This window comes from Hemitrygon akajei, chromosome 1, assembly GCF_048418815.1.
Source record: "Hemitrygon akajei chromosome 1, sHemAka1.3, whole genome shotgun sequence".
Taxonomy (NCBI): domain Eukaryota; kingdom Metazoa; phylum Chordata; class Chondrichthyes; order Myliobatiformes; family Dasyatidae; genus Hemitrygon; species Hemitrygon akajei.
Window position 1 is genome coordinate 19104468 of NC_133124.1, and position 26129 is coordinate 19130596.

Sequence of the window (26129 nt, forward strand, 5' to 3'; positions counted from 1 at the left end):
CAGTTCTACCATGACCAACTGCTTCGAGGTTTCTGATAGATTGACCATGTTGGCCCTCATAGATGATAATGGTGCCTAATAAAGTAGCCATTGAGTGTATAGGTTCTCTTATTTTGATGTGATCAGTGTCAAGAGGCCTTGTCACATTTGCAATATCTACGCTTTTCAGCTTTTTAAAAGCTTAATTTTGCTCTCCCTAATGAAATCCCTCCCCCAAATTTTCCTATCTTTAATGGAAATCTATTCAATGTAGAAGTCTTTTCTCAGAGCTTAACATCTTAAGTCTCAGAACCCTGTTCGTTTCTTGAGAACAGAATTAAAATTCTTCTTGAGCTACAGTGTTCAAAATTGGACACAAGGGAAGTGATTCTAAGCAGCTGTTTTGAAGGCATGGTATTCTGAAAGCAGCAAATACATATCCGAAGATTAACGCTAAAGCCAGACTCTGTTCTGCCTCTGATGCCTCGAAAGATTATCCTGACATTTCATTTGAGGCTCCATTATTGATTAATGTAGTTGGTATCTGCAGAAAAGAGAAACAACTCTGCTGAATGTTTCAGGAGGATATTCCACACTTTTGTAAATGTATTTTATATTGCAACTATTTTCTTATTCGAGGAAAATTGAAAAATTTGCAAGCAGACTATCAGAACAGGATTATATTTGTCCTGCTCTCGGGTGCTGTACTCTGTCTTCACTTCTAAAAAGCTGAAAACAGCAATGTTGCTTTGGAGTCTGAAGTTTTAAGATGACAGTTATATTTCCAGTGAGATTGAACATTTTAGTTGGACCCATCATGATGTAGGAGTCTAAATGTATCATAAATTGCGAGATTAAAAGTGATCTTAATAATTGTGCTGTATAAATGTAACCTGTAACGCCTCAAAGGTTGGGGACATGTTCAAAAAAATCTATCCAAAGAAAATTGAGAAGAATCAGAATGAGGTTTATTATCTTAATTCTTGTGAAATTTGTATTTTTGCAGCAGCAGTACAGTTTAATACACTGCAACAATTACTTTAACCATATAACCATATAACAATTACAGCACGGAGACAGGCCATCTCGGCCCTTCTAGTCCGTGCCGAACGCTTACTCTCACCTAGTCCCACTGACCAGCACTCACCCCATAATCCTCCATTCCTTTCCTGTCCATATACCTATCCCATTTTACTTTAAATGACAATACCAAACCTGCCTCTACCACTTCTACTGGAAGCTCGTTCCATACAGCTACCACTCTCTGAGTAAAGAAATTCCCCCTCGTGTTACCCTTAAACTTTTTCCCCCAACTCTCAACTCATGTCCTCTTGTTTGAATCTCCCTTACTCTCAATGGAAAAAGCCTATCCACGTCAACTCTATCTATCCCCCTCATAATTTTAAATACCTCTATCAAGTCCCCCCTCAACCTTCTACGCTCCAAAGAATAAAGACCTAACTTGTTCAACCTTTCCCTGTAACTTAGGTGCTGAAACCCAGGAAACATTCTAGTAAATCTTCTCTGTTATAAAAAGAAATAGAAAATAAAATAAATAAGTACTGTAGTGCTAAAAAAGAACAAAATAGTGAGGTAGTGCTTGTGGGTTCACGGTCAGTTTAGAAATCTGATGGCAGACGGGAAGAAGCTGTTCCTAAAACATTGAGTATGGGTCAAGCAACTGTTATAAGGAAGGAGGAAGAGAAGCTACTTTATATGGCTATTATACACAAGATAGCTCCTCAACATTAGAACTCTTTCATTCTATGTGACTTCTTTACCATAAGACCAAAAGATGTTGGAGCAGAATTAAACCATTCAGCCCATTGAGTCTGCTCAGCCATTTGATCATTGCTAAAGAAACATAGAAAACCTACAGCACAATACAGGCCCTTCGGCCCACAAAGTTGTGCCGAACATGTCCCTACCTTAGAAATTACTAGGCTTACCTATAGCCCTCTATTTTACTAAGCTCCATGTACCTATCTAAAAGTCTCTTCAAAGACCCTATCATATCGGCCTCCACCACTGTTGCCGGCAGCCCATTCCACACACTAACCATTCTCTGAATAAAAAACTTACCCCTGACATCTCCTCTGTACCTACTCCCCCAGCACCTTAAACCTGTGCCCTCTTGTGGCAACTATTTCAGCCCTGGGAAAAAGCCTCTGACTATCCACACGATCAATGCCTCTCATCATCTTATACACCTCTATCAGGTCACCTCTCATCCTCCATTGCTCCAAGGAGAAAAGGCCGAGTTCACTCAACCTGTTCTCATAAGGTATGCTCCCCAATCCAGGCAACATCCTTGTAAATTAAATTCTTGCTGATTAAATTTCATTGTCAGACCAATTCTCCTGCCTTCTGCCCTTTATCCTTGGTTTGCTGTGGGTCTGTTAAAATGGATGACAATGGTACCTAATACATAAATGTGGAGTCTGCAGAAATTGAACCTGATTTCAAAACAGAAAATCTCGGGAGAAAGATGCCAGATTCACTGAGGACAGGTTACTGGGGTTATGGCAAAATCCCATTCCGGCCCTGTTGCCAGTGCCCAAGATTACAGTGCTGCAACAACTGGAAAAGCATAAAACAATTGCAGGTCTGTGCGGGCAGGAGGCACCAGGGCCAGTAATCCCCTCAATATGCAAGCTGGCGAGTCTGGTGTTTGAGGCCTGGAGTTCAAGGGCTAATCGTCGGCGAGACAGGAGTTCAAAACCTGGAGTTAGAGATCCAAACATCAGTGTGTCCTGGCGTTGATACCAAAGATCGAAGCCCAAAGGACGATTGCAAGTCCAGAAGATCTGGGTCGAAGAGTCTGCGAGTCCGCTGGGGAAGTCAGAGGCCTGACATCTGTACCTGAGTCCACTGGAGGCTGGGCGGCATGGAGACGGCCTGAACTAGGATTGGAAGACTGTACGGGTGTGTCAGTGGTGAATGACTGGAAAGGAGGAAAGTGGCTTGTTTTTGGTGTTATTATGTTGTTCTGTTGTTATTGGTGCTGTTGGTTGTGTTGTTCTGCCAAATATGGGTATGCTGTGTTGGCACTGGAATGTGTGGTGACACTTGGCAGACAACCCCAGCATATCAGTAGGTTTTGTTGTTTGTTAACAGAAATGACACATTTCACCGTTTATTTTAATGTATATGTGATAAATAAATGAATCGGAGTCTGCATCTGAAATGCATCCACTCATTATCCCAGTAAAGCCTCTTGCTATGATTTAACAACTACAGAAGTTTATGGTCATGCACTTTGGTAGGAGAAATAAGAGCATAGACTATTTTCTAAGTGGAGAGAAAATTCAAAAATCTGACGTGCAAAGGGATTTGGGATTCCTTGTGCAGGGTTCCCTCAAGGTTAATTTGCAGGTTGAGTCTGTGGTGAGGAAGGCAAATGCAATGTTAGCATTCATTTGGAGAGGACTAGAGCATAAAAGCAAGGGTGAAGTTGAGGCTTTATAAGGCACTGGTGAGGCCTCACTTGGAGTGTTGTGAGCAATTTTGGGTCCCTTATCTAAGAAAGGTGAGGGGTGGTCTGGGGAAACGCAGCAGTGAATCCAGGAAGCGGATTGGATCAACTTGATGCTATCAGATGACGATTGAGATAGCACATTGAGACCTCAAACGGAGGTTATACACAACTTTCAATTGCTGCTTCTTTAGTACCATTCTCAGGAAATAAAATTTTTTGTTGCTTTGTTGATCATGCAGTGACAAATCTCAAGGTCTGGACAAGAGATCTGGGGCCTGAAACATCAACTGTTTATTCTTCTCCATATACGCTGCCTGACTTGCTGAGTTCTTCCAGAATTTTTTTTTTGTGTGCTGATCTTGGACATGTTTTCTGCTCCAAATCAGAGCAAGAGTACAATGTAAGTTCAGTTACTGTATTCATAATCGTAGAACATAGACAATCAGTGGCCACATTATTAGGTACACCTGTACACATGCTCATTATTGCAAATATCTAATCAGACAATCATGTGGCAGAAACTCAATGCATTAAACAATAAAGTCAAGGTCAAGAAGCTTAGTTGTTCAGACCAAACATCAGAATGGGATAGAAATGTGATCTAAGTGATTTTGATCATGAAATGCTTGTTGGTGCCTGACTGGGTAGTTTGAAGATTTCAGAAATTGTTGATCTCCTGTTTTGTTTTTTTTGGACAACAGTGTCTAGAGTTTACAAAGAATGATATGAAAAATACAAAAAATAGCATCCAGTGAGCAGCAATTTTGTGGACAAAAATACTTTTTTAATGAGAGAGGTCAGAGGTGAATTGCGAGACTGGTTCAAGTTGACAGGAAGACAACAATAATTCAAGTAACCATTCATTGCAATAGTGATGTGCAGAAGACCATTTCAGAATCAGAATCCGGTTTAATGATCAGCATATGTCGTGAAATTTGTTGACATTGCAGCAGCAGTACAATGCAATACATGATACTGGAGGAAAAAAAACTGAATTACAGTAAGTATACTTACCCTTTCTGAAGTCTGCAATCAGTTGTTTGGTCTTACTGATGTTGGGTGCAAGGTTGTTGCTGTGACACCACTGAAGTAACTGATGTATCTCATACCTGTACGTCCTCTCGTCACCATCTGAAATTCTGTCAACAATGGTTTTGTCATCAGCAAATTCATAGGTGGCATTTGAGCTGTCACGAGTCATGAGTGTAGAGAGATTAGAGTAGTGGGCTATGCACACATCTCCAAGGTATATCACATGAAACCTTGAAGTGGATGAGCTCCAGAAATAGAAGACCATGGACATACATTCAGTGGCTACTGAGTGTATACAGAGCTACGATTAGATGACTATAATCAATAAATTAACAGATGGGAAATTTAAATTTTGTTAATTAACTAAATCTGAAATACAAAGCCAGCAATATTGATGATGATCAAAAGTTTTCTCAAAGTACTTCTTGCCAGGCTTTGCAACCTTTTTTTATGCTTTAGACCCCTACCATTAACCAGGGCTCCATGAACTCTTTTAAGAGACCCCTGGGTGGCTACATGGAGCTTAGAAAAATAGAGGGCAGTGGGTAAAGCCTAGGTAGTTCTAAGGTAGGGATATGTTTGTCACAGCTTTTTGGGTCGAAAGGTCTGTATTGTGCTGTGTGTTTTCTATGAACCCAGCGTGGGAACCGTTGCATCTTGCCCACAAACGTTATGTAAGAACTATGCCTGTTCACCCATTTTGGCAAAATGTGATCTCAGAGTTCAGCGAATATTTTTTCTCTTAACTGCCCTGAAAAGCCATAGGAGAGTGCATTCATGTGACCTACAATGAGCAGTAAATGCTGCTCTTGCCAGTGGGACAAGCATCCCGTAAACAATGAAGGCCTTTTATTTCTAACCTAAACAGCAATTATCTAATTGTTGATTCAAAGATGAATAAAATGTACAGTCAGTGGGTTTAAACCAGTAGGGTTCATGAAATTCACCATTGCAGAAAGCAACTACTTTTACTTGAAGGAGGACCAGCCTCAGTTCTTTCTTTATAAATTAGCACAAACTCTTCTTGATTAAGCATATACTGGTAATAAATTGAGAAAGTGAATGAAGCTTGCATATCGACCATAAGTCATAGGAGAGGAATTAGGCCATTTGGCCCATCAAGTTTGCTCCGCCATTCCATTGTGGCTGACTTATTATCCCTTTCAACACCATTCACCTGCCTTCACCCTGTAACCTTTGATCCCCTTACTACAAAGTAATTAAGAAAATATCAATCTCCGCTTTAAACATAGCCAATATTATTGAGCTCCACAGCCATCGGTGGCAATGAATTCCACAGATTCACCAGCCTCTGGATAAGGAAATTCCTCTTCATCCCTGCTCTAAATGGAAGTCCCTCTATTTTGAAGCTGTGCCCTTTGGTCCTAGACTCCCCCATTACAGGAGACATCCTCTCCACATTTCCATTGTCTATCTCATAAGTGACTGATGCACCATCAATAACTCACGCTGAGACGTAGGAAACGAGGTATCGGCTTTTATTGACTGGAAGAATGAACAACACTACATCCTGGGGAATGAGGCAGGGCAACAGGCCACAGTCGCCTTTATACAGGGGTCTGTAGGAGGAGCCACAGGAGCAGTCCAGACAGGTATATCTAGTTCACCACAGTGACCATTCACGCATTGCTGAATTCCCTTAGCTTCACCCTGCTTTGCATTTCCTGGATCGTCTGATGTGTTGTCTCAATATTAGTCAATTGGAATGCACTTCTTCTACACAAATCATCAACTTTCATCTTCTCCCTTTCCTTTAGTGATCATTTTTTAAAAATGCATTCCAAAATGTTGTGTTGAAAGATTAAGTGCATAAGGGCCAAGTGAATAGGTAACTGCTTGCATGCCTTCCAAACAGTTAAGAAGCTAATTAAACCTCTGTCATTTCTACAAAAACATAAAGTCTTAATTTGCCTTCTGTTGTCTTTCAGCCATGCTTTGCATATTGCAGTAGTTCTAGGAAGTTGATTCAGGGCATTAATGAAAATAATTCCCTATGGTTCATTCATTAATTACAGTTCAGAAGATCCTCTGGCGACTTGAAGCGTATAATGTTGAATAAATGATTGGAAGTTCATCACATATTCTGCATCTTTTTAAATAGCTAATTCTGGCTTTCCATCTGTTATATACTGTATAACAAATATAGCTTTATGATATTGTTTTATGTCTGGTCTTTTGATTTCTAACACAAAGTAATATATCTTAAACAAATCCAATGACACACTTTTGCATTGAAAATAAGTGATAGACAATGGAATGTTGAATTGGTGTTAATCAAAATTGCACTTCTTTGTAATTCTTAACAAAAGAAACTCTGTTAAGCCAGTTGTCCAATATTCCCTTTCATTTCTTTGTGTCAGTTTCTTTGTTTAAATCTTTTGAACAAGGCGTGTTGAAATCTTGAATATATTGTTGTAAAATGCTGAACTAGGGAGACACATGCAAAATGCTGGAGGAACTCAGCAGGCGAGGCAGCACCTATGGAAAAGAGTAAACAGCCGGCATTTTGGGTCGAGACCCTTCATCATGATGGAAGTCCAAAATGTCGACTGTTTACCCTTTTCCATAGATAGTGCCTAGCCTGAGGAGTTCCTCCAGCATTTTGTGTGTGTTCCGTTGGATTCTAGAATCTGCAGATTTTCTCGTGTTTGTGCTGAACTAGGGTGGCATGGTAATGTAGTGATTAGCACAATACTTTACGGTATAGGTGACTCAGGTTCAGTTCCCACTGCTGCCTGTAAAGAGTATGTACATTCTCCCCATGACAGCATATGTTTCCTCCAGGAGCTCTGGTTTCCTTCCACGGTCCAGAAAATACTGGTTGGCAGGATAATTAATCGCTGTAAATTGTTCTGTGATTAGGCTTGGTTTAAATCGGGGGACTGCTGAGCGGCATGGCTCAAAGGGCCAGAAGAGCCTATCCCGCACTGTAACGCAATAAAATTAAATTTAAAAAATCATAGCATAGCAGTCAGTGCAATTGCTTTATAGCATCAATGATCACTGATCAGGGTTTGATTCCTGCTACTGACTGTAAAGAGTTTATATGTTCTCCCAGTGATCGCGTGGGTTTTGTCTGGGTTCTCCAACTTAAACACACATTCCAAAAGCATAGGGTTAGTAAGTTTCTAGGCATGCCATGTTGGTGCTGGAAGCATTGTGAGACTTGCAGGCTACCCCCAACACAATGGTTGCTGATTGGATTTGATGCACACAGTGCATTTCTGTATGTTTCGATATACATGTGACAAATAAAGTTGATCTTCATAAAGGTTTCAAAACGAGAAAATATATTTGCATCTTTTCTTTTTCCAGACAGAATCTTTATTTCTACAGGAAAATTCTTAAATAGTGTCAGATTAGGGTATCTTGGTACTTCAGAGTAACGTGCACAAAATGATGGAGGAACTCAGCAGGTCAGGAAACACGTGTCGACATTTTAGGCCAAGGCCCTCCACCAGGACTGATGTTAGTGTTCAGAAGGACCTGGCTGATCTTGTACACAAATCTTTGCATGTTCAGTTCAGCATTCAACACAATCATCCCTCAGAAACTGATCAGAAAGCTGAGCCTACTGGGCCTGAACACCTCCCTCTGCAACTGGATCCTAGACTTCCTAACTGGGAGATCTCAGTCATTCCGGATCAGGAGCAGCATCTCCAACACCATCACACTGAGCACGGGGGCCCCCCAGGGTTGCGTGCTCAGTCCACAGCTGTTCACTCTGCTGACCCACGACTGTGCTGCAACACACAGCTCGAACCACATCATCAAGTTCACCGATGACACGACCGTGGTGGGTCTCATCAGCAAGAACGACGAGTCAGCATACAGAGAGGAGGTGCAGCAGCTAACAGACTGGTGCAGAGCCAACAACCTGTCTCTGAATGTGAACAAAACAAAGGAGCTGGTTGTTGATTTCAGGAGGGCACGGAACAACCACTCCCCGCTGAACATCAAAGGCTCCTCGGTAGAGATCGTAAAGAGCACCAAATTTCTTTGTGTTCATCTGGCGGAGAATCTTACCTGGTTCCTCAACACCAGCTCCATAGCAAAGAAAGCACAGCAGCGTCTCTACTTTCTGCAAAGGCTGAGGAAAGTCCATCTCCCACCCCCCATCCTCATCACATGCTACAGGGGTTGTATTGAGAGCATCCTGAGCAGCTGCATCACTACCTGGTTCAGAAATTGCACCATCTCAGATTGCAAGACCCTGCAGCGGATAGTGAGGTCAGCTGAGAAGATCATCGGGGTCTCTCTTCCCGTCATTACGGACATTTACACTACACGCTGCATCCGCAAAGGAAACAGCATTATGAAGGACCCCATGCACCCCTCATCCAAACTCTTCTCCCTTTTGCCATCTGACAAAAGGCATCGAAGCATTTGGGCTTTCACGTCCAGACTATGTAACAGTTTCTTCCCCCAAGCTATCAGACTCCTCAATACCCAGAGCCTGGACTGACACCTTACTGCCCTATTGTCCTGTTTATTATTTATTGTAATGCCTGCACTGTTTTGTGAACTTTATGCAGTCCTGGGTAGGTCTGTGTTCTAGTATAGTTTTTTTTCTGTGTTTTTTTTTTGTGTAGCTCAGTCTAGTTTTTGTACTATGTCATGTAACACCATGATCCTGAAAAACGTTGTCTCATTTTTACTACATACTGTACCAGCAGTTATGGTCAAAATTACAATAAAAGTGACTTGACGACTTGTAGGCTCAGATAGAAATAAGAAGAGTCAATGAAATGTTTGCTCTAATTGCAAGAGGATTTGGGTGCTGTTCTCATCTTGCTCCAGTTCATAATGCCCAGGTGAGATTGCACCTGCAGGTTTGTGCTCTGCCCCTAAGGAGGGAGATAATTTCAATAGAGAGGGTGTTGAGAAAGTTCACCAGAATGAATTACGGAATGGGGAATTTGTCATTTGACGAGAGATTAGGCAAATTAGCATTTCACATTGTCAAGCTTTGAAAAATGGGTGGGGATTTTACTGAAATATGCACAAAATTTCACAACAGCATAGAAGTGGGGATGGTGTCTCCCCTGTATGAGGTACAAAACTAGAGGTTACAGTTCTTAAACATGAGGTTGGCCACTTAGGACAGGAATGAGCAGACCTTTCTTCATTCAGATGAGAGTAAATCTTTTGAATTCACTATCTAAGAGAGGTAGGAAAGCTCAATCACTGAATATATTTAACAATGAGATTGATCGATATTTTGATGTTAAGAGAATCAAGGGATATGATTTTAATGCAGGAAGAGCACTGAGATTGAAGATCAGTCATGATTTTGTTGACTAAGAGGGTGCATAAGACAGACTGAATGCCTACTCATGTTTATTTTATATTTGTACATTCCTAATGAGCCGTATAATTCAAGATTAAAATCGTCAGAATATGAACTTCAGATGTTATTTGGAAGTTAGTAGAAGTAATTTAAGTTATCAAGTCATTACATTAAAGTTTACCGACTATTTTGGAAACACTCATGTGATTGTATAAACATGACCTTTGCAATGAATAAGAGGGTGGTGAACAGATGCCTCTGAATTAAAATAACTGTTCTTTTGATCATTCTTCATAAATCAGACAGCAGAAGTTTGCATAATTTCAAAGTCTGATGATATCCTAAAACATGAAAGAAGGGATAAATTGAGAAAATACCAGTCTGGTAAATTAGACAGTCATGTACCAGAATTTTTTTCTCATTCAAGATTCAAAATTCATGATTATTTATTGTCATTCTTCAGCACCCAAATATAAAGGAGAACAAAGTGATTGTTACTCCAGATCCAATGCAGCAAAAAAAACCATAATAAAAAACCCCAAGAAAAAACACAATAAATGGCAATATAAAAGTAATCCTATTAAACACAATGTACAAATAACTGTTACATACATAGACTGATTGTATATACATGCCAAGTGATGTGTATGCGGAGGGGTGGAGTGGGTTAATGGGTGGCAACGTTAATCAGCCTGATGGGTTGGAGGAAATAACTGTTTTTGAGTTGGGTGGTCCGGGCCTGGATGAAATGTAGGCTGTGCCCTGAATGGAGTGGGATCATTCATGATATTGCTGCCCTTTTTCTGGCTCCTATCTGCATATGTGTCCTTGATGGCAGGTAAGTAATGCGTTAGTCTGTTTTAACGACTCGTAGTCAAGCCCTCCTGTCTGCCACAGTGCAATTTCAGTACCACATAGTGATGCAGCAGGTTAGGATGCTCTCAACTGCATATCTGTAGAAGGTCTTGAGAATGGGTGTGCATAGCTCTCTCAGCCTCCTCACAAAGCAGGGGTTGAATTTGTCCATGTTCATGTGAATCAATGTGAGCTAATACATTTTAGGAAGACAATGCAACTGTAAGAAGTTCATTTTTAAAATGTGAGAGAAACACAGAATACAGCCAACAACCTCTGTAAGGTAGCAAGGAAAGTTGAGAAATTAGAAAAGGTGGAGAGCTTTACAGAAACTGATCAAGCTGAGTGCTCCTCTGAAAGCTGGAAAACAGAGAAATTGTTTAATAAATGTGTTTCAAATAATGTGGAGTGTGGTGTAGAATATTTAGGAAAATTTGATTTGCAATTACATTTTAACTAATGGATGCCAATTTTTTTAAATGTTGGCGAAGATTAAGAGGAAGCATTCTTTTAATTGCAGTAAATTGTTGTGTTCCAAAATCCACTGTTTGAAGTATGGTGAAAGGAACTTAATTATAGTGTTACGGATTCAGGCAACAATGAATATACGAGTTAGGCAGGGTTTTTTATAACAAATAGCATGTTTATTAAACACTGAAAACAAACCCCCCAAAAGTAAACAAATCACTAGCGTAACCGGAAATCAGCCGCTGTGTGGCAGCTTAAACAGTTCTTAAAGCATTGAAGCTTAAACAGTTGTTAAAGCGATGTTGCAAAAACAGTTCTTCAAAGTAGTATTGCCAAAAGTTCAAAATGCTCACAGTTCATTTAAGGGAGAGACTTTTTAAGACGATTTAAATTCTCTTTCATGTCGTGTTGTTTCGGTTCCCAAGATCGAACTTTTCCCACAAAGAATTTATGAACCGAAACGGCTTAAAGGCACTGACCTTTCCTTTACAGAACTATTCCCAATCCTTTCTGCTATTTTGCAGGGATTAACATGAGAACAGTCAACGAATTCCTTCCGAATAAGGATCAAACAAGGTCGAACCTGTTTCACCGTCGAAATCGATTCTCCTCGATCTTTAACTCCCGATCTCCGATCTTCACTCTCCACTGATTCTCAACTAGCTGTATTGTAAAGAAACTGCTGGCAATGACCTTTTAAACTTTAGGCATTAGATAAAACTTCATCTTTCAACTAAACTGCGTCATAACATTAAATCACGCAGCGGCATGAAGTCAACATGGCAAATCCAGCCACGAACTGCCCCTCCTCACAGGGAAGGGTCCTCCTTTTATACCCTGTAAAAAAAACCTGTCACATGACCTCTACTGGCAGGAAAATGATGTCACTCCACCATCACAAGACCATTACCTCAAGTCCAGTATAGCTTCAACCCCAGTCACGCGTCACGTAACTTGGAAAATGACTTGATCCAAGAATGACAACAAACAATCTTGGATCTTGACTCACCTGGTCTCTGAAATGTCTCAGAAAGTATTTCAGTAGATGGACAGAAAATGTTGGGTTTGGCAATGGTGTCAATTTCTTGTGAGCAAATACGTATCAAAAGTTTGCGCAGAGCAAAGGTCAATATTTAATATCACTGATCAAAACAAAATAAAATCTGGAAACTTTTCTGCACTTCCTGTTTGAGGATTTTCTCCTGCTACATTAAGCCTAGTACTCAGGATCAGTCCCACTGAAGGGTCTCGGCCTGAAATGTCGACTGTACTCTTTTCCAAAGAAGCTGCCTGTCCTGCTGAGCTTCTCTACCATTTTGTGTGTGTGTTGTTAATCAAAATTCAAGATCGTTTAATGTTTTTTCCAGAACACAACTGTAAAGGAGAACAAAGTATTTGTTACCCGAGACCCAATGCAGCACAAAAAAATCACGATAAGATAAAGGACACAACAGCTATATATACATAAGATAGCTCGTATTCATAGATTGATTGTATGTACATAAAGCAAAGCAAAGTACAGGAATGTCTGTACATAAGGTGACACTGATAGCAGTAGTGGTGGGGTGGGTTAGTGTGTGGAGCTGTTAATCGGTCTTACTGCATGTGTAAAGTAACTGTTTTTGTTTCTGGTGGTCTTGGCATGGATGTTACGTAGGCTCCTCCCTTATGGGAGTGGGACAAACAAGATGGGTGGAATCTTTTATGGTATTTCTTGCCTTTTTCCAACGTCTTTCTGCATGTACTGTATGTCCTTGATGGCAGATATTACTGGCTCACTGCCCTCCCATTTCACTGCCTATCATTACAGAACAATTTTAAGAGTCCAAATCAAAGAGTGCTTTGGATTTTCTTTTTTGTATGCTCTATATTCTGAGGAGGTCTGAAGACACATCAGGCTGATCGGGCTAGAGTGGTACCATTTACAGCAAATGCTGGAGCGATTTTCTGGGGATGATTTCCGTGCAGAATCAGTGATTAGGAAGGTGTGAGTGGACAGCTCACTTTGCATCTTTTTTGATGGAGAAAAATGACATGGGAAGTTAAGATTTGTACTCACCATTTTAACTGATTGAAACATAAATTTTCCATGAAAACATGTAAATGTAAACACTATCTCATTATTTTTGCTCTCTTTTTACACTTTATTTATTTATATACATATTATAATTTATAGTGTATTTTATGTATTGCACTGTACAACAACCAAATTCATGATGTATATCAGTGATAATAAACCTGTTTCTGATTCTGCGGGCAGCACACACACAGAACACTGGAGGAACTCAGCAGGCCAGGCAGCATCCAATGAAAAGAGTCAACAGTTGACGTTTCGGGCCCTGATGAAGTGTCTTAGCCTGAAACAATTACTGTCTCCTCTTTTCCATGTATGCTGCCTGGCCAGTCCAGATCTTCCAGCACTTTGTGCGTGTTGCTTTGCATCTCCAGCATCTGCAGATTTTCTCTTGTGATTCTGCGTGAGCCACTGGTTGATTTAATTAATTCAAGGCTATGATGATGTTAACCCTTTTTTCGGATGTTTTTTTGTTTATGACTAACTTTTCCCTGCAACCTATTACAAGTAATAAAAACACTTTTTCCACTTACAATCATTTTTGGTTTCTCTTTACAGCACTATGTGGCGGAACTATTCGAGGACCCACAGGAACTATTTTATCACCTGGCTATCCTGATTTTTATCCAAATTCATTGAACTGTACCTGGACTGTGGAGGTCTCCCATGGTAAAGGTAATGCATGACATTTATTTGAATTTTCACTTCTTCTATTCTCACTAAAATTTGCCTGATTTTACCCCAGAATTTTTGATCAGTTTTATGATGTCTGTTTTGTAATAATGAGCAAACGGTTACTCAGAATTGCAGTTGTTTTAAAATGATGCAGGACAATTGATCCAAATGTGTGACATTAATCTAATCCCCACCACAATGGATTTATTTGAGAGACTGAAGAATTTTCATGAATTAATCGTCTGCATCTAATGTAATTAATTGGGTGGGGAACGGTAATAGAGGGTGTTGATTTGGGACAGAAACAAGAACTGAAAGATTTTCCCTATCATAGGTAGAAGTTAAGTCTAAATTTTTGCTTGGTGATATGGTATTACTTCTGCTAAAATATCGTAAGACCACCGTATAAAGAAGACACAAATTCAGATTGAGGACAGTCAGCTCCATCATGGACACAACCCTACCCACCATCAAGGCCATGGTCAAAAGGTGGGATCTTTCACGATGTACCCTCACCATCCAAGACATGCCCTCTTCTGCTAGCTTTCATCAGGGAGGAGATACAGGAGGCAGAAGACCTACACTCAGTGTATTAGGTACAGTTTCTTCCCTTCCACCGTCAGATTTCTGAATGGTCCATGAGCCCATGAACATATTCCTCTTTTACACTATTTATTTATTGTAGCTTAATGCAACTTTATGACTTACACTGTACTGCTGCCACAAAACAACAAATGTCAAGCATTTGGTCATGATAATAAACCAGATTCTGATTCTTTACTTTAAGCAGATGATTACCTTGCCAGAGTAGTTAGTTCCACTATCCAGAACTAACACTCATCTTTGAAGTAAATCTATTTACATTAGATGGAAGGACAGATTCACTTGTAGTCTGAGCAAAGACGTGCATAACTTCATCATGACTTGAATGGCTTGTATAAAATGACATCATAGAGCTATGTTAACAGAAAAAGCTGCAGGCCCAAAAATAATGGGAATAATTGGTTTAATGGACATGTAAGCGACAGCTAGAAGAAGTGAGAGGGAGGGGTGACATGAGGGCTGGCAGGTGTTAGGTGGGACCAGGTGAGGTGGGGGATGAAGGACATATGGAGCTATTTGGGGGAGAGGAGCTGGTTTCAATATTGGTAGATGATAGGTGGAACCAGGTGAGGTAGGGGATTAAGGGCATATGGAGCTAATTGGGGGAAAGGGGTTGGTTCTGAGACTGGTGGGTGACAGATGCAAGTAGATAAGGAAACAAAATCAGGCAGGTGGAGACAGGTAGATACAGAGACTTAAAACAGGTAAGTGGAACCAGACAAGAGAGAGATAAAGCAGGTGGAATCAGATGCAGGGTAGACCAAGGGAGAGGAAACTCAAGAGGATACCTGATGCCAAATGGAATACATGTTTCTAATGCTTGTTTCTGGGTGATGGATTTACAGGTTACAGACAATTTAAATTTTCTTTCTGTCTTTCTGCTATTCTTTGTATTTTTTTTGTGTTGTGCCTCATTGGGTTTAGACTTCTAAGCTTTTATCCTGTGAAAAAAGTTCCATTAGAAAAATAAATTTTTTAATGCCCTGAAATAATATAAAATTAGTCAAGACAAAGTTCAGGGATACTTACACCAGGTACACATGGTAAATTGCACCATACCATCATTAGTAGGGGGATATAAACTTGGAGCAGGAGTACTGCATTTGGTCCTTTAAGATAACTCAGTCATTTAATAACAGTATGGTTATCACCTATCAATATAAAGAACCATTTAAATGCATACATAATGATTAATATTCATCTTCAAAGTATATATTTGTAGATATGGAAGATAAAGATATCAGGCAATATACACATTTTTTCAATGGGTTTATTGGGTGGTACCTAATAAAGTGACCACTGAGTGTATGTTCATGGTATTCTGCTGCTCAAGTCCATCCACTTCTAGGTTTAACATGTTAGGCATTCAGAGATGTTTTTCTGCGAGCCATTGTTGTAATGTGTAGTTATTTGAGTTACTGTCGCTGTCCTGTCAGCTTGAACCAGTCTGTCCGTTCTTCTCCAATCTCTGTCATTAACAAGTCATTTTCGCCCAGAGAAATGCCGCTCACTGGATGTTTTTCTCTTGTTTTTCACATGATTCTCTGTGAACTCTTCAGAAGGGTTTCCAGACCTTCTTTATGCCATGGACAAATGCAATTAAGCAAGGTATCCATGAACCCCGGGGTGGCAGCCCCTGCTCTAAAGAGTGTTGTGTATAAAGATCCCAGTAGGTCAGCAGTTTCCGAGACACTCAGACCACCCTGTCTGGCACCAACAATTATTCCACGGTCAAGGTCACTCGGATCACATTTCTTCCCCAGTTAGATGTTTGGTCTGAACAATAACTGAACCTTTTGCACATGTCTGCATGCTTTTATGCATTGAGGCTATGTCCACACTACACCGGATAAATCCGTAACCAAAGCTTTTTCTCTTCATTTTTACCCTCCGTCCACATTAAAACGGCATTTTCATCCCCCAAAACCGGAGCTTTTCAGAAACGCTTTCCAGGGTGGGTATTTTTAAAAACACTGCTGGGACAGATCAGTATGGATGGGGTAACCGGAGACTTCTGAAAAAGCTATCAGACGGCAGCGCGCTATTTCATTGTTTTCTTGAATGCAACCTAACAATTTCAGAACAGACAGCAATGAGACTGAAGCCAGAAGAGTTAGAAATGTATTCACCAAATACTTTGACCCATAACTTACTGAATAAATAAGTATACTCACTTTGCCCTGTTTTCTGTCCTTGCTTGTATGAAGGTGGTTTACCTATTTATGCAAGTACTTCTCTGACAATAGATGTGTAACAGCCTAATGTAACATTGTATGGAAATACAATATAACACTGATGCAGACATTTTTTATACATATAACAAGGTGCTTTATTAATGCAACAGATTTAGTCAGTTTTTCAATGTTCATCGTCAGCCGGGTCATACACTCCATGAACTTCCTATCGGTTGCCTCCGTACACTCCAGTATTTGTTTTTTTTTTACTTTTAAGTTCTCCTGCGCGAGAGCCAACAGCTGTCCGTCGTTTTAAGTTTTTCTAGTCTGTAACTACACAAACGTGCACTTTTACGGTGAGATTCGACACCAAACATGTCGCTTGTTTTCGGTAGATGTGTCCTGTGCATGCCCAGTAGGAGGAGATTCGCCGAAATCTCCGTTTCAATGTGGATAGAGATATTTTCAAAAACGGATAGTGTGGAGGCCTATAATTTTTACGCGAAACTGGCGTTTTCAAAATCATCCGATCTAGTGTGGATGTAGCTTGAGTTGCTGCAACGTGATTCACTGCTTAGAGATTTGCATTAATGAGCAGGTAGAAAGGTGTACATAATAAAGAGTAGAATAAAGAGGAGTGAGTACATTCTGCAGGATTACTCCAGAGTGCACTGTTACTGTGACATTAATTACATTTTTGACTTGCTGCGCAGAATCCGCCCGCTATTGTGTTTTCTGCTTCATCTCTCCAGTCACTAAATTTATACTTTTGGATTATATGCTTGATGTTCAGTATTGTTAGCAAAGAAGTCATGCATGTAGGAGATAAAAGCTGGAAGGCACTGAACAGGTAGGCCTGTTTCCCCAAACGTGCACTTGCATAATGTCCATGAATTCATTAGTGTCAACAGACACACAGTGAGAGCTAATCCAGCATGCATATGACACTTAAAATTTCCATAAACTATTCATTCCTTATGGTTTTAAAAAGCATGGTATTTTCTACAATTTTCCATTGCAAATACATTCTATATTAGCTATAATAGATTATTTCATTGTCTATTTTGTTAATCCAAAGCATTTAGGCAGTCGAGTTTGTTGCAATGAAGAATAATCTTCCTGTGAAGAGTCAACCTCACTTCACAATGGTTATTTGTCAGTTTTTGCTTATGTGTAGTAACACACACACAAAATGCTGGAGGAACTCAGCAGGCCAGGCAGCATCTCTGGAAAAGAATAAGCAGTCAATGTTCAAGGCTGAAACCTTTCAGCAGGACTGGAAAAGAAGGGGAAAAGTCTGGTTAACGTATAGCTTTTTTTCCCAATAAATTGTATTGTATTGTATTTCTATTGTAAATGCCTTCAAGAAAATGTATCTCAAGGAAGTACATGGTAACATATATATACATATATATATATATATATAAATAAATTGATTGATAATAAATTTTGCTTTGACCTTATCTTTGGAGCGACTGCAAGGTTTTGTGATTTTAACCAGTCATTGTTGTGTTATTTCCAGGTGTTCAGTTCACCTTTCACACATTTCATCTGGAGGATCATCATGACTATTTCCTAATCACAGAAAATGGTAGCTTTACTCACCCACTAGCACGGTTGACAGGCTCAGAACTGCTTGCGCCAATTAATGCTGGTCTGTATGGAAATTTTAAGGCTCAGCTACGCTTCATTTCGGACTTCTCAATATCATATGAAGGATTTAATATTACATTTTCAGGTAAGAAAATCAGCAAGGCTAGGGCTTCAATTTTCCAGTCTTTTTTTTTTCTTATTTAATTACTCTAGATGTATTTTGTATTTGGCACAGCTTGAGATTTTTAACTTTTAATGAAAGGCTCAGTCAAAAAATTCACTAGGTTTTGTCCTCAGTGAATTGTAGCCAGGTTAAAATTGTTAATGATAACATATCTGCTCATAGTGGTGTTAACATATTACCATTTACCACCATCTATGAAGTCAGAGTTGTCCTGTCACTGACCAGGCCATCCTTTAAAAAAGTATGGTTGTCTCCATGCACACTGTCAAATATGGACATGACGTTCTTAATGCAGAAAGTGTGTGGAAAATGCAGAGGGCTTGACAAATGAAGATAAACAATTTTACCAAATAAGCCTTGAGGAAGGTAGTAGAATGACTGTTCTGTATATGTATGAATTGTTTGATTAAGTATTCTTATTCATTTAAATAATTAATTATGGATTATATGTAAAAATATGTTAATTGCACACATCATTATGCATGCCCCACTTAAAGCAATCTCAAAATAGAACCATATTTCGGACTCCCCACATCTTCATTTTCATTAGTTTTATTTTTTTGAAGTTACTAAATATAACAGCGACCACAGTTACTGTCTGTAAGGGGTTTGTTTGGTCTGCCTGGAACCCAGTGGGTTTCCTCCACATGTTCTCGTTTCCCCACACATTTCAAAGACGTACAATACAGGTTAAGGTTAGTAAGGTGTGGACGTGCTACACGGTAGTGTGAAGTAAACCGATCACTGGAGATTTCAAATGCAATTTTAAAGATAATAAGTAGATTGAATTTTAAAATTTGTATCCTCTAGCCAGTGTCCTCTTCCTTTCTTTGACTCTGTTACAATTGTAAATCAACTTCTTACCACAGACCAATCCCAGCAAGACATTTCCTACGCGCCACAGTAGCGTAGCAAGTCATGTGACACCAACACAACCCAGGGCATTGAAGTTTGGAGTTCAATTCCAGTGCCGTTTGTAAAGAGTTTGTATGTCCTTCCCATGAATGCTTGGGTTTTCTTCAGGTGCTGCAGTTTCCTCCAATAGTCCAAAGGTCTACTAGTTGGTAGATTAATTGTCACTCTGAATTGTCCTGGGATTAGGCTAGTATTAACAAGGTGGATTACTGAGTGGTGCAGCTTGTTGGAATAGAACGGATTGTTCTGTTCTGTCTCTCTAAATAAAATGAAGTATTTTATTATTTAGTATAGCTGAGTGATGGATGATTACATTTATGAAGAATTCTGTAGTTTGAGAACATTTTTAATGCCTTACACATTTGTGTGGTGACAATTTATTTTATCTTATTTACGTTGCCAGAATACAACTTGGAACCCTGTGAAGACCCAGGCAATCCAGCATTTGGCAAACGTTTGGGAACCTCCTTCGGTATTGGCGACTCGTTAACATTTTCCTGTAGTCCTGGTTACCGCCTTGAAGGGGCATTCCAGATCACGTGCCTTGGAGGTGGTCGCCGTGTGTGGAGTGCACCTCTGCCAAGGTGTGTGGGTACGTGGTCAGCTGCTTTTGTTTGATTGTACGTGTTTGTTGTTGTTTACAAAATCACAGTTAATAGCATGACGATAAAATATTCAGTCACAGCAATGTGCGTACTGGATTCAGAGGAATAGATAGCATTGCGGTTTCAGTGGGATGGGGTTAGGTATCCCAGTGAATGGTTGACTTATATTCCAAAATTATTGACCGATCTTTAGCAAACTCCATGCCACGTAGCTCCAAGTGGACCACAAACCTGTCGTAGGGTTTGGAGGCTTGCGTACCTCAATGTTGGCTAGAGTCAAGGCTGTATGCTTTGGCTCTTGGTATGGTCACCCATTCCAAACAGGTCTTGGGTAGAGGACAGACTAAGCGTGGTCCACCAGTCCTCCAGGTTCAGCTCAGGGCTAACAATCCCCACTGGTAAAACAGAACTGTTACGGAAACAGCAATGAAGAATCCTTCTACATCTGAGTGTGACGGTATTCCTGAGTCTCCACCTGGGACTTGTAGTGAAAACTGAGCTATTGACATGATGAAGGAAGCCCTGAACACCACCAGAGATAGAGGACCTTCATTGCTGCCCTAAACACCAGCGGCTTAACAGGGAGTAGAATAGGGACAATACCACATAGATGAATGTGGACGAAATAGGAATTGATTAACCTCTGAAATCCAATAACCTGACACCAGAATAATAATGCTTTTAATTAAAGATTTAGTACTGCATAAGCAAACACCGGGGATAAAAATCTACATTCTTCACTTGGAGAAGGAAACATGGAATTGAAAATAAACAATGAAACAAGCAAGGTTATATGATAGGTGAAGCTAAAAGCTTACTAAAAATGTCTTGATTTTAAAAAACAATCCTAAATAATCCATATTACGAAAAGTAATATAAATGTACAGTTTAAGAATATACTAATACAGCCTATTGAATTTAAATAGTGAAAGTAGAGTATATTGGTGAAAATAATACTGATATTCTTCCACAAGTAATCATTATCTGTAAAAGTGCAAATATTAAATTCTTTCTCAGATTCATATTCATTTATTTATCACATGTATAACATACAGTGAAATGTATCTTTGGCATTAATAACTATCACAACTTAAGGATGTGCTGGGGACAGCCCACAAGTGTTGCCACATATTCTGGTGCCAACATAGTGTGCCCACAATGCAATACAAGCAACAATAACAACACAATAACTAAAATTAAACAACAACAGTAAACAAGCCCCTTTCCTCCTACTCACCCATCCACTCATAAGACAGGCCATGGATGGAAAAAGCATTTTTCTATCTGGTCACAGTGCAATGTTCTATTCAGGCCATTTGAAATTTTTTGGGAAACAAATGATATTATAAGAATTTTCATTAAGGAAGGTGAAAATAAAGCCTGCAGTATCCAACAAAGTCTCATGTCTATGAAAGACCAATTTACTTTTTTATTTTGTTTTGACAAAACATCAAAATGTCTGATTAGAGTCATTAGTAAATTATATGAGTGTAACAAGGTGTACGATGATGAAGTGGAAATGAGAATGCATTTGGGGATGGAGGAGAAAAAGTTCCACTCTGTATTTGTTGTTTATGTTTTGCTTTGGAAGTTTGTAATGTACAAACCAGTGCATTCTGAAATTTGCTGCATTCTCCATCTGCAGCATCTCAGAAGTTAAAGATTTTTTTCCTTGAATTGCAGTGGTAGCAAAGGAATTGCAATTGCCTATAGGATCTTTCAGTCATTTTTGCAAGAATTTCAATTGGACGTGCACATTTGAGGATATCAAAACAAGACATGTCAGTATTCAAGGTCGAGTAGTCAGCCGTTCAAACTTAAGTATGAGTGAAGATTACACAGTGAGATTTTGTAGGATAATTACTGCTACTGAATCTTTACTGTAGCAAGAAAGTCAAATCCTCGAAGAAAAGAGGGAACAAAGAAAATGCCAAGAGAAAAAGTAATATTAATATAATTGATTGCAAATCTGGTTTCTTCAGGGAAGCAATGAAAACTATTAAGTTTTGTACACCAACAGCAAAATAAATCCCTGTATATGAAGGCATTGATTATTGCTGAGCTCTGTGCAAAAATACTGAAAATATTCAAAACGCTTGCAGAACCAATACCATATATAAAGACAACAGGAACATGTTTTCACATCGTCCCATTGCTTTGGCAGTCTCATCTGCCATAATCAGCAAAATTCTGTGGAATTATATGTTTAAACTGCATTCTCCACAAACTTTCTGTGAAAGTTTGAATAGTTTAAGAAACGATGTAATAGGAGCCAACACCACCAAAAAACTCAGCACATGCCATTCTTCACTGCTAATTATGTTTGTTTGTGTACCATGGATACAGGCTCTAAAAACTAAAATGGTTCTCTTGGGTACAAACACCTTAAAGCATCATATTAAAAACTTACAGGTGTTTTTAACTCACTAAGAACTGACTACTGTATCACAATGGGAGAAACAAATCATGCATACAGTAGCTTCAAAAATTATTTTAATAATTCAAAATCAGATGAGTTATACAGTATGTGATAGATTAACATCCTGAGTAAAATAGATTATAATTTTGTGATATATCTATTCCAGCTTTGTTCATCAAACTACAGTGTTGACAACTTTAAATGTTGTTTTTCATTATTAAGAATTGGTTGAGTAAAAGCATTAGCCAGTTGCATTAGCTCAGAGCACATAATGGGTCAGATTGTGATTAACCAGTCTCACCTCTCGTATTAAACTCCTGTGAGATGCCCATACCTTCACTGTGCTCATATTCTGCAGGCCTCTGCAGCCTGAAGCCCCACTCCCAGATTACCATGTTGGCCACTTGATGAGATACTTTCAGAAGGAACTCACACCTGTATATCGGTGAAACCCAATGTAGGTTGGGGCACAGCTTCGTCAAGCACCTTCACTCCATCCTCCATGGAAAGCAGCATTTGCCAATGGCCACCCATGTTAATTCTACTTCGCAGTCCCGTTCCAACATGTCAGTCAATTGCTTCCTCTAATGCCACGTTGAGATCACAAACAGGTTGGAGGAGCAACACCATATATTCCGTCTAGGTAGCCTCCAACCTGATGGCATGAACATCACTTTCTTGAACTCCTTGTAATTGCTTCCCCCCTCCTTCCTTCACCATTCCCCATTCCTGTTTCCCTTTCTCACCTTATGTCTTTACCTGCCCATAACCTTCCTCTGGTACTCCTCCCTCTTCCCTTTCTTCCATGGTCTTCTGTCCTGTCCTGTCAGATTTCCCCTCCTCTTGCTCTTTATCTCCTTCACCAATCAACTTCCTAGCTCTTTTCTTCACCCGCTCTCCCTCTTCCAGTTTCAGCTATCACCTGCCACCTTGCTCTTCCTCCCCTGCCCCCACCTTCTTACCCTGACTCCTTCCCCTTTCCTTTCCAGTCCTGCAGAAGGATCTCAGCCTGAAACATTAACTGTTTAGTCCTTTCCATGCTGTCTGACTGGCTGAGTTCCTCCAGCATTTTCAAGTCAAGTCAACTTTATTGTCATTTTGACCATAACTGCTGGTACAGTGCATAGTAAAAATGAGACAACGTTTTTCAGGACCATGGTGCTATGTGACACAGTACAAAAAACTAGACTGATCTACGTAATCAAAAAAAAACACAGAGAAAGCTACACTAGATTACAGACCTACCCAGGACTGCATAAAGTGCACAAAAACAGTACCAGCATTACAATAAATAATAAACAGGACGGTAGGGCAAGGTGTCAGTCCGGGCTTCAGGTATTGAGGAGTCTGATAGCTTGGGGGAAGAAACTGTTACATAGTCTGGTCGTGAGAGCCCGAATGCTTCGGAGCCTTTTCCCAGACGACAGGAGGGAGAAGAGATTGTATGAGGGGTGCATGGGGTCCTTCATAATGCTGTTTCCTTTGCGGACGCAGCGTGTAGTGTAAATGTCCATGATGGCGGGAAGAGAGACACCGATGATCTTCTCAGCTGACCTCACTATCCACTGCAGGGTCTTGCGATCCGAGATAGTGCAATTTCCGAACCAGGCAGTGATGCAGCTGCTCAGGATGATCTCAATACAAGCCCTGTAGAATGTGATGAGGATGGGGGGGTGGGAGATGGACTTCCCTCAGCCTTCGCAAAAAGTAGAGACGCTGCTGGGCTTTCTTTGCTATGGAGCTGGTGTTAAGGGACCAGGTGAGATTCTCTGTCAGGTGAATTTTGTGTGTGTTGCTCTGGATTTCCAGCATCTGCAGATGTTCATGTGTTTGTGATACTTTCAGAAGGCTTTCTGTTATCTCAGAATCAGCTTTATTATCATCAACATACTGTAGGTCATGAAATTTGTTGTTTTTCAGTAGCAGTCCAGTGCAAAACTTGAAAATATTGCTGTGGCCATGGCCATTGTCTCCTGGACTGGCTTTACTCACCTTGGTAGCTTGTGGCTGTGGACTCCTGGGTTTCCTTGTTAGATCTTTAATGTTTATTTGCTTTTTGCTATTTCTGTGATTTGTTCTTTTTCTCATACGTCTGATGGTCTGGTTGCGGTGGCGGGGGGGGGGGGGGTGGTTTCTTTAAACGGGTTCCATGGTGTTTCCTTGTTTTGTAGTTGTCTGCAAGAAGACAAATTTCAAGGTTGTATGCTTTGATAATAAATGAACTTTGAACTTCGAATTCAAATCATTCTTGAGCAATTGAAAAATAAAAATTCTGTTTTAGCTTACCTAAAAAGGTTTGATCACATCTCTAATGAAAAAAACATATATTTTAAAATAAAGACCTCATCACCTGGGTTTTCAGTGAAGAAAAAGTGATCCCATACATATCATAGAGTTTGTGATAGAAACGTATATCTGAAAAGATGGAGATGAGGTGTAACTAGCTCCTCAGCTCAGAACTATATGGAACTACCACTCCAAAACCAAAACTGAAAGAAAGTCACAGGAGCCAGGATGCATTTAGTTTGACTTTAATGAGGAGATCACATACGACGTGGTGGTGTAATGACGTATGCCATGCGCATACTTTCACATTTAACCTGTAATGAACGATGTAAACAATAGATGCTTAAACAACATATTTACAATATTATTCAAATATTACTGAAATATTAAAGAAGGCTGTGTGCTTTCCTACTCTACTCTCTTTACACTTATGACTGTGTGGGAAAGCACAGCTCCAATGCCTTATTCCAGCTTGCTGACAACTCCGCTGCCGTAGGCTGAATCAAAGGTGGTGACGAATCAGCATTTAAGAGGGAGGTTGAAGATCTGGTTAAGTGGTGCCATAACAACAACCTCTTACTCAATATCAGCAAGAGCAAGGATATGATTATTGAGTTCAGGAGAAGGAAGCCAGAGGTCCGCCAGACAGCCCTCATCAGAGGATCAGAGGTGGAGGAGGTCAGCAACTCTAAATTTCTTGGTGTATCTCTTGAAGGGATAAGTGCTCGGATGGAGATTAGTGGGGAAGAATGGATGGAAAAGGGAATCACAGAGGGAGTGATCCCTGCGAAAAGCAGAGAGTCTGGGGGCTGGTAAAGATGTGTTTGTGGTAGAGTCCCATTGAAGAACGTAGAGATTGCAGAGAATGATATGTTGGATGCAAAGGCTCATGGGGTGGTAGGTGAAGACAAGAGGAAAACTATCCTTGTTGAGACGGCGGGAAGATGAGGTGAGCCGGATGTCCAGGGAATGAAGGAAATGCGGGTGAGGGCAACATCAATGGTGAAGGAAAGGAAACCCCATTCCTTCAAGAAAGAGGACATCTCTGATGTCCTGGAAAAGACTGCTGCATCCTGGGAACAGATGCGGTGGGAATGAAGGAACTGATAAAAGGGGATGGCATTTTTACAGGAGACAGGGTGGAAAAAGGTTTTGTCAAAATACCCGTGAGTGTTGGCCGGTTTAAATAGCACTATTCTTTGACAGTTTGTCCCCAGAGATGGAGACAGAGAGATTGAGAAAAGGGTGAGAAGTCTCAGAAATGGACCAGGTGAATTGACGGACAGTGTGGAAGCTGGAGGCAAATTGATGAAATTAATGAGCTTAGCATGGGTACATGAAGCAGTACAAAGCAGTCATGAATGTAGCGCAAAAAGAGTTGAGGAACATTACCAGAGATGGCTTGGAACATGGACTGTTCCACGTAGCCAATGAAAAAGCCAGCATAGATAGGGTCCACATAAGTGCCCATGGCTACA

General features: G+C 40.1%; 1 protein-coding gene across 1 annotated transcript in view; it reads left to right on the forward strand.

Annotated features, from left to right (window-relative positions):
• Positions 1-26129, forward strand: part of csmd3b (CUB and Sushi multiple domains 3b) — a 2154916-nt gene that overhangs the window by 1636590 nt on the left and 492197 nt on the right. The window contains exons 19-21 of the mRNA XM_073038951.1: positions 13756-13872; positions 18172-18387; positions 19745-19933. Of these exons, the coding sequence (XP_072895052.1) occupies positions 13756-13872; positions 18172-18387; positions 19745-19933 (522 nt within the window). The remainder of the gene's footprint in view (positions 1-13755; positions 13873-18171; positions 18388-19744; positions 19934-26129) is intronic.